At 44.4% G+C, this 15,462-nt stretch overlaps 1 protein-coding gene across 1 annotated transcript in view; it reads right to left on the bottom strand.

The window, feature by feature from the left end:
• map3k5 (mitogen-activated protein kinase kinase kinase 5) overlaps positions 1-15,462 on the bottom strand; it is a gene marked incomplete at its 5' end in the record, with an annotated part of 78,775 nt that overhangs the window by 6,074 nt on the left and 57,239 nt on the right. The window contains 10 exons of the mRNA XM_080854107.1: positions 3,382-3,487; positions 4,464-4,649; positions 5,606-5,774; positions 6,813-6,990; positions 7,695-7,712; positions 8,715-8,892; positions 10,937-11,094; positions 12,698-12,803; positions 14,224-14,360; positions 15,085-15,212. Coding sequence (XP_080710233.1) covers positions 3,382-3,487; positions 4,464-4,649; positions 5,606-5,774; positions 6,813-6,990; positions 7,695-7,712; positions 8,715-8,892; positions 10,937-11,094; positions 12,698-12,803; positions 14,224-14,360; positions 15,085-15,212 — 1,364 coding nt within the window. The remainder of the gene's footprint in view (positions 1-3,381; positions 3,488-4,463; positions 4,650-5,605; positions 5,775-6,812; positions 6,991-7,694; positions 7,713-8,714; positions 8,893-10,936; positions 11,095-12,697; positions 12,804-14,223; positions 14,361-15,084; positions 15,213-15,462) is intronic.

A 15,462-nucleotide genomic window follows, 5' to 3' on the forward strand; every position in this document is an offset into this window, starting at 1 on the left:
CTTCATCTCAGGCTTATTAAAGTTCTTGTATGCTGAAGCAGCTTGGATCCTTAAAAAACTCATTTTTAAGACGGTGTTCTCCTAATTCTACCAATAACATACACCTGTCTGTACTCAAACACCTTTAAGACAGTGTTCTCCTAATTCTACCAATAACATACACCTGTCTGTACTCAAACACCTTTAAGACAGTGTTCTCTTAATTCTACCAATAACATACACCTGTCTGTACTCAAACACCTTTAAGACAGTGTTCTCTTAATTCTACCAATAACATACACCTGTCTGTACTCAAACACCTTTAAGACAGTGTTCTCTTAATTCTACCAATAACATACACCTGTCTGTACTCAAACACCTTTAAGACAGTGTTCTCTTAATTCTACCAATAACATACACCTGTCTGTACTCAAACACCTTTAAGACAGTGTTCTCTTAATTCTACCAATAACATACACCTGTCTGTACTCAAACACCTTTAAGACAGTGTTCTCCTAATTCTACCAATAACATATACCGGTACCTATCTGTGCCTAAAACATGATGCATTGTCTGTCTCAAGGTAAACTAATCACAGAAGTGCCGTCAAACTCAATGACCAAATACTTATTTATTTTGAACATATTCTGTAATTTGTTTTAATATATTTTATATATAGTTTTTTATATGTTTGAAAAATACTTTATATGTGTATTTTTAATTGTGTATGATAATTGTTTGCACCTATGTACCACAGAAAATTCCTGGTAGGTGTAAACCTACTTGGCAGTAAAAACCTGTCTGATTCTGATTCATATGTCATCCCAGTTGACTACTTACTGCTAGCAAATTTCGCTGCACACATCTTATCATACAATGCTTTCTGTTTAAAAGGGACAGTCACAATCATTTAGCACACGGTCACGCAAGCTAAACACAAAGCTTAAGAGCTTACACAGCGAATCAGATCATATTCTGCCTCGAGTAGCCTTATCAAATCAATAAACACTACTCTAGAGTAAGACCTCTTAGCAGCTGCGTACACACTCGTGGCTTCTGTGTAATCCTGTTTCAAATCCGTCAGGCATTGTGTTTCAGCACGAGACTCAAGAGCAACTCTGAACAACTGTCTTTAGCGGTTCAGATAGTCACATCATCTTTGCCATGTGACGGCAAAGAGGAAACTCATAAATCGTTACTAACATGAATCAGGATGCCATTCATGCCATACTTCCTTCAACAGGCTCCCCCTCAGAGGTCCTGTTAAGGCAGAGGTTGACCATAGTGTAGTAAGAACGTAAAACTAGCCAGAACATTCCTGAATTTAGATTATCTTATGGTATGTGGCAGCACAAAACACATGTCAACATTCATTCCGGCACGAAATAAGTCTCAAGAGACATTAGTTTCCTTGAATGAGACGAGAGATTGCAGGACAGCGATTTTTTTGGAGCTTGCTCTTCAAACCTAAACCTCAGGCTCTGTGTACTACAGGTGTGGCCTCAAGGGAACAACATCCTGGAGCATAATAAAACACACTTGCCACTAAAATGCTGGACTTTGGATTATGCCATCAATCTCAGCTGGATGGTGCGTCCGGTCCATTACTAACACTGTACGACAATATCCATATTAGTAGAGTTTTTAAAAAGGACAATTATGGGCAATATAATAATAATAATAATAAAAATAATAAACTTTGCTTATAAAACACCTTTCATGGTGCGTCCATAGCTAACTCTGTATGACAACATCCATATTAGTAGAGTTTTTAAAAAGGACAATTATGGCCAATATAATAATAATAATAATAATAATAATAATAATAAACTTTATTTATAAAGCACCTTTCATGAAAAAGAAGGCAGCTCAAAGTGCTTTCCAACAAATATGCAATATGCAACATTTTAGGAATCAGTTATGTTAAATAATTAACCAGCATAGTATTTATATACTGGTATGCATTTTGTCCGGGAGAGTGTTATTTGGTAACATACCCTTTTTTAGATTCTGGCAGGAAGCTGCAAAAAGCAACAGTGGCGTTAAGCGAAGAAGCATCTTGCCAAAGTAACTGTGAGTCATGCTGCCCACCTATTTTGTGTTTGTGTTTGTGTTTGTGTTTTATGATGAACGATTTCAAACACAGGCAGCCCTTCTGACTGCCACACTTTTGGCTCGTGACAACAGCTGAGTGTTCACTTGTGGTCAGTCTTGTGATCTCTGAGAAAGTGTATACCGTGTCGATTTTTTAAAAAGGCCTCTCATATTTTCACACATTCTTTACTCTGCACTGGCTACAACTCAACTGATGGTCTTTCCAGCCCAAACAGGCAATGCACCACAACATCAATATCATCCACCACTCCTGATCCTGACTCCTGATATCTTGTTCCTTCCAAAACAACAAGAAATCTCGGTGTCGTTATTGATGACCAACTGACTTTCACTGACCACATTGCCTCTGTCTTCGGTCGTGCCGCTTTGCGCTATACAACATCCGCAAACTCAGGCCATATGTGACCCGAATGCCACCCAGCTGCTGGTCCAAACCTTGGTGAGTTCCCGCCTTGACTACTGCAATGCCCTCCTAACGGGCCTGCCGGCATGCGTGGTGAAACCACTACAGATGATCCAGAAGGCAGCAGCGCGTCTGGTGTTCAACCAACCCAAGGGGACGCACGTCACCCCACTTATTGAGTCACACTGGCTGCCTGTAATTGCTCTCATCAAGTTCAAGTCACTAATGCTTGCCAACAGAGTGATTGCTGGTTCTGCTCCCATCTACTTAAATGCTCTTGTAAGGGCAAATGTTACACCCAGGATGCTGCACTCGTCTAATGAGCGTCTTTTAGCACTGCTGTCTGCGCAAGTACGGCAATCCAGACTATACTTATAAGTAGTTCCACGTTGGTGGAACGAGCTGCCTAGCCTTACCAAAGCAGGGGCGTCCCTCTCTGCCTTTAAGAAGCTCTTGAAGACCCAACTTGCACTCCTACTAGTTCTTTACTTGCACTTACAGCAGTTACATTCCTTCCCTTTCTTTCTATTTTCTATGTAAAACAGTATTAATTGTTCCACTAGGCCTCTATTGCTCGTAGCTTGACTGTTCTCTTCCTTATACATCGTTTTAGACAAACGCGTCTGCTAAATAACTAAATATTAATGTCAATGTAACTGCACTGACAACATAAAGGAAGCCTACCTTGTCTACGCATGAGAGTGGTTTTGGAGTATTATAAGAACGATCAGCTACGGTGTTTGTCATTCATAACAATGACATATATGGGTTCAGTGAGTTGGGTTTGCAGTGTGTAGAAGTGTGGTCTATTTTGGGAAAGTCTATCTCTGCAGACAGAGATGGAAATAGCCGTCGAGAGGCCTTGACTGGGCTCCAGACATTACCTGGCACCAGGATGGTGATGGCCGTCTGCACTGCCTTGCGTATGATGTTGTCCAGGGCAAACATCCAGTGAGGCTTGATGTTGTGGTTGCGAAGGACTTTGTTTACCTGGAGACAAGCAAACCCACAGAGACATTTATTAATCAACCGGAGCTTCCTTCGAATATACACACGTGCACACACACACACACACACACACACACACACACACACACACAAACACACACAAACATGTACACAACAGTCACACTCACTTGATCATTCAGTCTCACACACACATACACAAACACACACACACACACACACACACACACACACACACACACATACACACAGTCAACAATAACACTCATTTGAACATTTAGTCTCACACGCACACGCACACGCACACATACACACATACACACACACACACGGATCACAGGAAGGAACACCAAAACACATTCAAACACAACTCACTCACCTAATTCCCCTTCCAATAGTTTTATGCAAAGCACATGTAATTGCGGCGTGGAGCCTCACAAGGAAGTCATAGGCCTAATATCTTTCAAACTCTGATTTAAAAGACATGCCCTCTCCTTACCTAATTCCGTTATCTAGCACAACCAAAAAAAAAAAATCCACATAATTGGATCATTTCAACTATTTTGGAGAGTTTTTTTAGGACTGCAAAATACAGAAATCATTTGAATCTCGTTTCCCTATTCTCACCTACTAATTACCATGTCCGTCCACAAGGGAGCGCCCTTCCACACCACGCCACACTCCTCTCTAACTGTGCCAACCAGTAAGGGAAAGGAGTCGTTTGCATGACTTGCTTGCGCGGCAAAAAACGAAAAGACTTCCCCATTTCTTTCTTTTTTTTTTTTTGTTTGAAAGACGTTCCCCCCGAAACACCTCACAACATGCCCGCGAGGAAATGAACCAAATGAGGAAGAGAACTAAAGGAACTTAAAAAATGATCAGCCAAGCAAAAAACGCGCAAGTTGTGCAATGTTTTCAGTTCCGTTGTGAAACTTTTTTTTTTAGCAGGGCAAATATAGTAACCGTTACATTTCACTACTTTCACTAGGGGTTCGCTCACCGCGTCCTGGAAGCCGAAGAGCACGACCTGCAGCTGGCTGATGGCCGCACTCTCGAAGTCCAGCTCCAGCTTGAGCTGTGAGAGCGTGCCGGCGATGATTTTGCGGTCGGCCATGCGCACAAAATCACCCAGGCTCAGCACCAGTGTTGAGACGTGCTGGCGCTTCAGTTTGGTCTCCTCTGGGCTCTACACACACACACACACACATCCACATACACACATACAGAGAGAGAGATGAAATGTAACATACAATATCATTAACATAAAAGTACATACTTAGGAAGAAAGAAAGAGTAATGACAAGACTGATTTAGAAAGGGGAATACGTATGCGATGGACAGACAAGAGTACACAGAATTGTTCTACACTCTGGACAGACGGACAAAGAGAAACGTGAACAGAGACACGGAAAGGGGGAGAAGAGAAAAGAGAATGGAGAGAGAGAGAAGGAGAGAAGGAGAGAAGGAGAGAGGGAGAGAAGGAGAGAAGGAGAGAGGGAGAGAAGGAGAGAGGGTGGGCGAATGAAAGCGAGAAGACTAGACAATGAAACCTGGGTTACAGAATCAGGGGCGCAGATAGCACTGGGGACAGGGGGGGGACATGACCCCCCCAGATTCATAGTGACCCCGATCCGTCCCCCCCCACTCTCCCTACATAAGGTCGACTAGCATCAGTTAATAACTCTGCACAGCTGATTTGGCTATGTTAGCATCCCCCCCCCCAGTTCAAACATCCCATCTGCACCACAGTACAGAATGGCTTGAAGTGGGCTTCAGGCTGACCTGGGTAAGAATTGTTCTACACTCTGACAGACGGACAAAGAGAAACTCGAACAGAGACACTAAAAGGAGAAGAGAAAAAAAAATGGAGAGAGAGAGTGAAGGAGAGAAGGAGAGAGAGAGAGAGAGAGAGAGAGAGAAGGAGAGAGAGGAGAGAAGGAGAGAGAGTGGGCAAATAAAAGCAAGAGACTAAACCAGGGGTTTTCAATTCAATTGCGAACTGATCAACATAGACTCATGCCGCGGACCCCCTGCAATGCCGCCGCGGACCACCAGGGGGCCACGGACCCCCGGTTGAAACCCCCTGGACTAGACAATGAAACCTGGTGTACAGAATGGCTTGAAGTGGGCTTCAGGGCTGACCTGGGTGAGGGTCTCCATGAGGTTGGCCACCACCTTGTCCCGGTCCTCGGTGAGGATGCGATGCAGCGTGGCTCTCCGCTCGCTGTCCTTCCTCAGCATGAAGAACCCCGAGTCCTTCTCCTCGGGGGACGGAGGGGCACTGTGGTCATCGAAGTTCTCCACAGGGATGCTGGGAAAAATAACAGCTCCGTTACGCGTCATTCAACTGGTACAGAAATATGGCCCAAGTCTTATTCACTTAATTTTCTGACAGTGAGCTACTTGAACACAACGTGTTCCCCTGAAGTGTTAAATAACAGTTTCAGTAAGTCATTTAATTCAGCTGTAACATGAACAGGCTTTATAAGGGGACAGTAACTACTCAGTAACCATGCCAACACCTAGTAGATTTATGCTCACATGTCAGATTTGTGTCTTGTAGTGCTAAGCATGTTCTCAGTAGCCATCTTAGAGCTACAACACACAAATGGAGCACTGCCTTGTCTGCACTCTACTACCCAACCCCTGCAGCCCAAAAGACCTTGCAGTTTTCAACAAAAATGCAAAGGACTGTGTAAAGAAATGGGAAACTGCCATATAAAAATCACGCTTCAGTGAAACGAAAAGAAGAAGAAGCACTACAACACACAAATCTGACATGTTCTCCGTAGCCACCTTAGCGCTACAACACACAAATCTGACATGTTCTCCGTAGCCACCTTAGCGCTACAACACACAAATCTGACATGTTGTCAGTAGCCACCTTAGCACTACAAGACACAAATCTGACATGTGAGCATAAATCTACTAGGTGTTGGCATGGTTACTGTCCCCTTATAAAGCCTGTTCATGTTACAGCTGAATTAAATTACTTACTGAAACTGTTATTTAACACTTCAGGGGAACCCGTTGTGTTCAAGTAGCTCACTGTCAGAAAAACTCTTTAAGTGAATAAGACTTGGGCCATATTTCTGTCATCCAACAAATGTCTTCAAAAAATGGTAGGATACTGCACTCATCGCATTATTTGGATAGGACAGTTGAAAATATGACAGGAAGTGAGGCGGAGAAGAGGTGGGGGGAGGATTGGGAAATGACATCAGGCCAGACTTGAACCTGTGTCCCCTCGGGCAATGTAACCCGTAAGTGGGGGGCTTTATCGGCTTGCACCACCGTGCCCCCCGCAACTCATTCTTTGAGAACTTTCCGGAACGTGGGCCGTGCTCACCTGAGGAAGAGCGAGCGGGTCCCTTTGACCTCTCTCTCGCTGTAGCACTTGATGCTGGGCTTGAAGCTGAAGGGGTTGACGGTGAGCTCGTTGTCGGGCGAGACGGAGCCGTACTCGCTGCTGCTGCTGGTGTCCTCCACCACCACGGGCACGGGCAGCGAGATGCTGCGCAGGTACTCTGAGGGCGCGGACACAAAACACCACGTGACGTGACACACACCACGTGACACACACCTCGTGGCGTAGGTTCTTCCTTGGCACAGCCATATAAAGCGGCTTTAGACAATTGTATTCAAATATAAGTTCATATATTTATTTGTCAGATATAAGACAGCGCACAACAACCTACCATGGCATAACATAAAATAACATAACATATAAGTACTCTGAACATAAATTACACATATAATAAACATATAATAAATCTACAAATAAATAAATATACAATATAATCTGCTAAACATATAATACACATAAAGTAACCTAAACTAACCGAATATACCTATACTAACCTAAAGACAAATCAAATTGAATTGACTTGAATTGAATTTAACACAATATACAGGAAACAACAGCATGCTATGCATCCAGCTATATAATACTGAACAATGCAAAACACAAAGTGATACATCACAGACCCAATTCAATTTCTATAGATAACAAAACAACATGTGACGTTAACGTGCAGGAGAAAGGAAGACACAGCTGTGCAACACGACGCAATACAACGCACAGCCTGTTATATATGGACAGCGCTGTGGAGTTCAACACACATCACTTCCACCTCCCGGATAACGCGTGATAATAAACCTCGAGGCGAGAAGAAAAGATAGCAAAGTCTGAAGAGGAGGAATTCCAGTCGAAGGAGAACAAACAACTCACCTGTGCCAGGGGTCAGTGCTGTGATGCAAAAAAAAGACAATAGGCGTGAGAGTTAGACATGATCACACCAGCCACAACATGCTTGTATTATATTATTTAATGTCTTGTCTGTATGTTTGTATGTCCTCTCTGTTGTGCCTGTGCACTTTATATGTTTCACCGTAGGAGAGTGGGAAACGTTTTTTTCGAATACTTTGTATGTCTTGACATTTGAAGCATTTGACAAATAAAGCAACTTTGAACTTTGAACTTCAGAGGAGAACTACAATACAAACAAAGCAGTGGCTACAGGTCCCAACATGAGGACAATATTAAAAAGCAGCCAAAACACGAGGTGTGTGGCAGTTAATTGTACAAATAGCCATAACAACGGCTTCATAACAGCTGTGTACAGTGTGAGATGTAGAAGTTCTGTTATTCTCCTGTTGTCTTATGTAATATTTTGTTCATTCTCAATCCATCATGCTGTTTGCTTCAATCCACAAGCATTGATTACCCTTAAATAAAATGGAGACTCCCGTGAAAAGAAAATGAGCTTAATGAGAGAATGATCAATAGCTATCTCTCTAAACGTCTCTACCAAAGGCATTGCATAATGATATACACAACCCCATTGTGCGTGTCAAAGATAAGAAGACTCCTTATCAGTCTCAACCTCTGAACCTTAACAGACGAACCCACTATCTGTGATTTGACACGATTTTTTATTTAGTACGAGTGTGTGTGAGTGTCTGTGTGTGTGTGTGTGTGTGCGTCGGTGTGTGTGTGTGTGTCGGTGTGTGTGTGTGTGTCGGTGTGTGGCTCCATATCTGTGTTTGTATGTGTCAATCGTGCATGAATACATTCCTTTTGGGACACTTTTGTGGACACTGTTGACTAACATGCACAAGGGTGTTCCCAGGTGTGTGTGTGTTTATGTGTATTTATGTTTTGGTGTGTGTGTGTGTGTGTGTGTGTGTGTGTGTGTGTGTGTGTGTGTGTGTGTGTGTGTGTGCGTGCGAGCGTGTGACCAGAGCCCACCTGTAAAGCCAGTCTTGCCACGTTTCTTGCGGCTGGTGACCGTCAGGAACTCATCGGTGAGCAGGTCCATGGCCGTTGCCCGTCGGTCCGGGTCGGGCTCAAAACAGCGCAGGATGAAGGCCTTGGCCTCCGTTGACATGGACTCTGGAATCTCAGGGTGGATCTTAAACATGCCCACCTGTAGTGAGCAGTCCAGAGAGAGAAAAAAACTTGTAATAGACACTCCTAAAACAGATACTCCAGTAACAGACACTCCTATAACAGACACTCCTATAACAGACACTCCAGTAACATACACTCCAGTAACATACACTCCTATAACAGACACTCCAGTAGCAGACACTCCTATAACAGACACTCCAGTAACAGACACTCCAGTAACAGACAGCCCAGTAACAGACACTCCTATAACAGACAATCTTATAACAGACACTCCAGTAACAGACACTCCTATAACAGACACTCCAGTAACAGACACTCCAGTAATAAACACTCCCATAACAGACACTCCAGTAACAGACACTCCAGTAATAAACACTCCTACAACAGACAGTCCTATAACAGACACTCCAGTAAGACACTCTTATAATAGACACTCCTATAACAGACACTCCAGTAACAGACACTCCTATAACAGACAATCCTATAACAGACTCTCTTATAACAGTCACTCCACACACAAATGCATTCCTATTTTTCAAACTGTAGAAACAGAAGCCCGTCTGAGTTCAACGTTGGCATTTGAGGAATTTCTTTCATGGCTTCTGAAGTTGGTTGAAAGGAATTTACACCCCCGCCCCGCCCCCACTCTGACCGAACGAGCAAGAGTGAACAACAAGAGCTTCACACAGAGGCCCTCTGCTTCCCTGTGCCTCACACATCTGAGACCCCAGTGGACCCCAGTGGGCCCCAGGAGCCTAGAAGGTCAGTACAGAGGTCCTTCATGTAGACTTCACAAGGTTCACTGAGAAGCTTCGATTGAGATTGATGACTTGAGGCTGGACATCAGCCCTGTTGGCACAGCAGCATCACAGACACAGCAGACGCTAGTCCACACCAGTGTGCTATTAGCCACCCGTGAACAATGCAGAAGTGAAGTCCAGTGAAGACTGGGGGAATTCCACAGTAGCTGTTTAATTTCCGTCTGCTAAAACTCCGCAAACACCCCCCCCAATAATTTCTCACAGAGACGTTTACTTCACTGTTGAAAGATGCTCTTGAAAATTCCACCTTTTTGTGCCACTGACTAACAAAAAAAGAAATATCGTTTCCATTGTTTTGCTTTGCTAAATTCCAGGGAGCAGTTCTACGTCTAAATATGGCGAATGCTGGTGAGCGTAGACGGTCGCTCCTTCTAAGCTCATATTAGTCTGGGGGGGGGGGAGGGACGGGGGGGGGGGACAGCCCTGAGATGCAGATCACTGTCTGCTTGCTTTATTTTCCACATTCAAATTACAACCGGTCGGACCACCCAGCAGCTTGGGCTGGTCTTTGAACGTTTAAGAGCATTTTTTAAGGGGAACCATATGCAGACACGTCCAGTCCACCGACGTGAGGCCCTTCTTCTCCAGAACTTGCTGAGGAAGGAAATTATTTCCAGTCTGATCCAAAACCTTCCCCCAAATATTTCCACTTCGGGCCTACAGACCCAGACAAGGTTGTGGTGCTGCGGTTTCAATAAGACCTACAGTAGACTCCACTGCCACTAGAGTGTTCATTAAAAACAAAGACACACTGATCTAAAACATCAATCAAATCTAACACTGATTAACGAGATCAAATTAAAGACAAAACCAGATTAGGAAATCATGTTTGGTTTCGTGTATGAGCCTCAAAGAAGATTAAGCAATCGAAATACAGTACCAGTCAAACGTTTGGACACACCTTTAATTTTATGGAGAAGTGTTTTCTTTACTTTTATTATTTTGTACATTGTAGATTAATGCTGAAGACATTTAAACTACGAAAGATCACATATGGAATGATATACTAAACAAAAAGAGTTATCTACCATGTAGAAAATAATAAAAGTAAAGAAAAAACTTCTCAAAAAATTAGAAGGTGTGTCCAAACTTTTGACTGGTACTGTACTCAAACTGCACTTCTCCTTCATTTACACACTGTGTGACATAGACTGTCATCACATACATCTGCTTGACACACCGTGTGACATAAGCTGTCATCACACAACAGGACACATCCCACCCCTGGTGACCTCTGACCTTGAACATGGCTGCCTGTGGCTCCCCCAGCTCGTAAAAGGGAGGTTTGCCCGTGGCCATCTCTATGATGGTGCAGCCCAGCGACCAGATGTCCGCCGGCTTGCCGTAGCCTCTCGGCCCCTTGTCTATGATCTCGGGAGCCATGTACTGCAAAGTGCCTGCAAAATAAGAACATGCAGAAATCACTGGAACACAAGGATGGTAAAATAAAAAAATTAAAAAAAATAAATGCAAGTAAACAAATCAAATCAAGGCTGTGCCTTGTCACAGTCCATTTTAAATATTGATTTTGAAGCGAGTAATGTGTGACATTGGGCTGACGTGGAAACAGCTGGAGAGGATGGCTCGGGACTGACGAGGGTAGAGACAATTCATCAATGGCCTATGTTCCGAGAGGAATTCAAAGGCGTAACTAATGTGTGACAGCTGGAATGGGTGAAAATGTATTCATTAGGCTAGAAGTGACTTTATAGGCTACCGGTGATCAAAGTCAAGCAACCCAATCGGATTGGACTGTAATGAATAAGTAACTGTCTATATATAAAAAAAATATAATCATCGGTCAAAAACCAAAGTAATGTCATTGCAGTAAATCAAATACACACGAGCAAACAGGACTGTCTGGGTTGGCACAGTGGCACAGCGGTCTTAGTAGGTGAGGGGTAACTCTAAGGGCATATCTGAGGCTGGGTGTGTACAGGGTGTCCTGAGGGGGCCATGCCAGTAAAAGTGTGCCTGTCATGTGAGTGCCACTGCACAGACGCCAGGCTGTATCTGGAAACCTTCTCCTGCCCACAGGACCGCCCTGATCCCCCCCAAACCCCCCCCACCCCCCCCTCGCCCCCGACATCAGCTGATCCATGCCAGACAGGCCGTGATTGTGTGCCCCTTGGTAAGGGTTGGCATTTGATATTCTTTCCAATCACCTGACTCTACACACACACACACACACACACAAGACACAACACACACACACACACACACACACACACAGATGTCACAACCCCAAAACCACAGCCCCAAACACTCCCATTTACACACATACACAACACACAATCTTCACACACAAATCCAACCCACACACTCTCTCTCTCTCTCTCTCTCTCTCTCACTCACTCTATCTCTTATACACACATGCTTTCCCACACACACACACACACAAATATTTCCTGTCTGCTGCAACCCAGGCTATTCTGAGAGCCATTCATTTTCTGGCGTCTCCTCCGGGGGACTGGTTACATGTGGGCGTGGGGGCGTGAGAGCGGCACCACACACTCACAGAGGGAGAGGCTACTGTAAATATGGCCACTGAGGCACTCCTGTTTGGCCCAGGGCTTTATGAGGCTGGGTGGAGAAGAAAGAACTAGAGAAAGAGAGAGAGAGAGAGAGAGAGAGAGAGAAAGAGAGAGGGAGAGAGGGAGAGAAAGAAAGAGATGAGGTGTACCTGTAAACGTCTCTGGGTGGAGAAGACAGAACTAGAGTGAAAGGACAAGTAAAGGAGGATGAGAAGACAGAGGCAAAAGAGTAAGAGAGAGATGAAAGGATAATACGACAGATGTAATACGTAGGGAAGGGTGAAAGCAGGAGAGAGATAAAGGGAAGGTGTAGAGAAAAGGGAAGTGCAAGGACAGCTAGAGGTGGATGAGGGGAAAGAGGTGAAGGGGGAAGGAAAGAGAGGGGGTGGAAATGGAGGAGAGTGGAGGAAGAGGATAGGTAGTTGAGAACTAGAGAGGGAGAGAGAGAGAAAGAGATGAGGTGTACCTGTAAACGTCTCTGTGCAGGGGTTGATTCCTGCCAGACGTTTGGAGGTACCAAAGTCTGAGATCTTCAGAACCCCACTGTAGGTGTTTATGAGGACATTGTCACCCTGTGGGGAAAATACACACACACGCGCACACACACACACACACACACACACACACACACACACACACACACACACACACACACACACACACACACACACACACACACACACACACACACACACACACACACACACACACACACACACACACACACACACACACACACACACACACACACACACACACAATAATGAAATCAATTCAAGAGAAAAATGTGACAAAAAAAGTTGACATTATATTAAACAGTTTACAGACAAACAAACACAAAACCTCTTATCACCCTGTAAACTGCCGGGGGCTCGACCAAAACAAAGTGATTAACATTTACATGAATGGCCGTCAAACAGTGAAATGAGGTGGAACTGATGGCTTCAAGGGGGGGAACTGAGAGCAATGAAACCTCTTAGGGTGAAGACTTTAAAGCCTGAGTTAGCACTGACGCACTCAGAGGGCATCCTCCTGGATTACGATAAAGAGGAACTCTCCAGGCAATAAAGAGCAGTATGCACACAGCAAACATGCTGATGGGGGAAGTGAATATGGTGACAGGGTGTGTCCCACTTCATGGCTGCAGAGCCCAATTGTGCTGACGGATTTGTAAACACTGCTGTCATCACGGATTTGAGCCTATACTCAAGGGAAGTCCAGTAATGGTTTTCATTTTGAAGTCAAATGAACCCTCCCAAATATTCAAAGCAGACTGCAGTACAGCAGCACGGGTTATTCAAGTTTAATGGACTATGAAATGGACTACAGCTAGACTGTTATGGATAGATGTGACCTTGCAGCTGTTCTGCAGAAGATGGTTTGAAAAAAGGTGGTTATTTCCACAGTACAGCTGTATTTATTACATATGTAATCCAGAGTCCCTTTTCCCCCTGATACCTGGTTGTTTTCATTTAACAATATATTGGCAGTAACCAATAAATTCAATTCAATTGTATTGATATAGCAAAAATAATGAATTTGTCTCAAGTCTCAATCACTAGTCGCGTCCCTTTGAAAGGAATATCAGAAGGAGAATGGCTAGAAAAAGCTGATGTGTTTAGTTCTGCAAGGCTGCAACCTGAGCCGTGCCTGTGTCAGAGCGAAGGCCTTATATAATAACACCACGGTTATTATTATTATTTATGGTATGTGTGAGAGTGTCTGAGAGTGTATCTGTGTGTGTGTCTGTCAGTCAGTCAGTGAGTGAGTGAGTGAGTGAGTGAGTGAGTGTGAGTGAGTGTGAGTGTGAGTGTGAGTGTGAGTGTGAGTGTGAGTGTGAGTGTGAGTGTGAGTGTGAGTGTGAGTGTGAGTGTGAGTGTGAGTGTGAGTGTGAGTGTGAGTGTGTGTGTGAGTGTGTGTGTGCGCGAAGGCCTTATTAATAACACCACTGGGAATAACGCCCTTGGGGATTGCCTGTCACATAAAAGTCACCTTGATATCTCTGTGTGCGATCTGGTTATCGTGAAGGTACTTGATTCCCTCCAGGATCTGCTTGGTGTAGAAACCGATGGTGGGCTCGTTGTTCTTCAGCGGTCCCCACTTCGATCGCAGCAGAGCCGAGAGGCTTCCTGGAGCACCAGACAGAGGGGGTTTTATGCTAACAGAACGACAGAGCGGGCCTGCAAGTCAAAGGGTTTTATGCTAACAGAACGACAGTGCGGGCCTGCTAGTCATAGGGTTGTTATGCTAACAGAACGACAGTGCGGGCCTGCTAGTCAAAGGGTTTATGCTAACAGAACATAAGTGCGGGCCTGCTAGTCAAAGGGTTTATGCTAACAGAACGACAGTGCGGGCCTGCTAGTCAAAGGGTTTATGCTAACAGAACGACAGAGCGGGCCTGCTAGTCAAAGGGTTTATGCTAACAGAACGACAGAGCGGGCCTGCTAGTCATAGGGTTTTATGCTAACAGAATGACAGAGCGGGCCTGCTAGTCAAAGGACGCTGAACAGGCAATTTAACAAAAACAAATCATCATCATCACGAAGACGCTCAAGACATTAACAGTCTTCATTTCAGAGTTACGTTTCGATTAGACATATTTATACTAAGAACCCCTGGAAACTGGACTGAGAAACAATGTGCGACAACTGTTAGCTAAATACCAGGTGTAATGTTTACATTGCGATGAAATGCAGTATCATGTATCTGAAGACTCCTATTGGAGACCAGGCCTCAGTGGTTCTTTCCCAGGTGTGTGTGTGTGTGTGTGTGTGTGTGTGTGTGTGTGTGTGTGTGTGTGTGTGTGTGTGTGTGTGTGTGTGTGTGTGTGGCCCTTGCGCTCTGGTCGTTTACCTCCAGGCACCTGTTCCATGAAGATCTTGATGAAGCCGTTCTCACTGATGGAGCCCAGGTACTGCACGATGTTCTTGTGCTTCAGGTGTTTGTGTAGGGCGATCTCTTCATGCAGGGGTTGGGAATACCTGAGTTACGAGTTGAGAGTTGAGTGTCAAAAATGATTCTCAACATTTACATTTAGTCATTTAGCAGACGCTTTTATCCAAAGCGACTTACAAGGATTTATACAGAATTTTACATTTACACTGATGGCACACTGCACATCAGGAGAAGTAAGGGGTTGAGTGTCTTGCCCAAGGACACTTCGACAGGGAATCGAACTAGGAACCTTCTGATTACTAAATTACTTCTCTACCTCCTGTACCACTGTCGCCC

Source organism: Sprattus sprattus (genome assembly GCF_963457725.1).
Source record: "Sprattus sprattus genome assembly, chromosome: 16".
Classification (NCBI taxonomy): domain Eukaryota; kingdom Metazoa; phylum Chordata; class Actinopteri; order Clupeiformes; family Clupeidae; genus Sprattus; species Sprattus sprattus.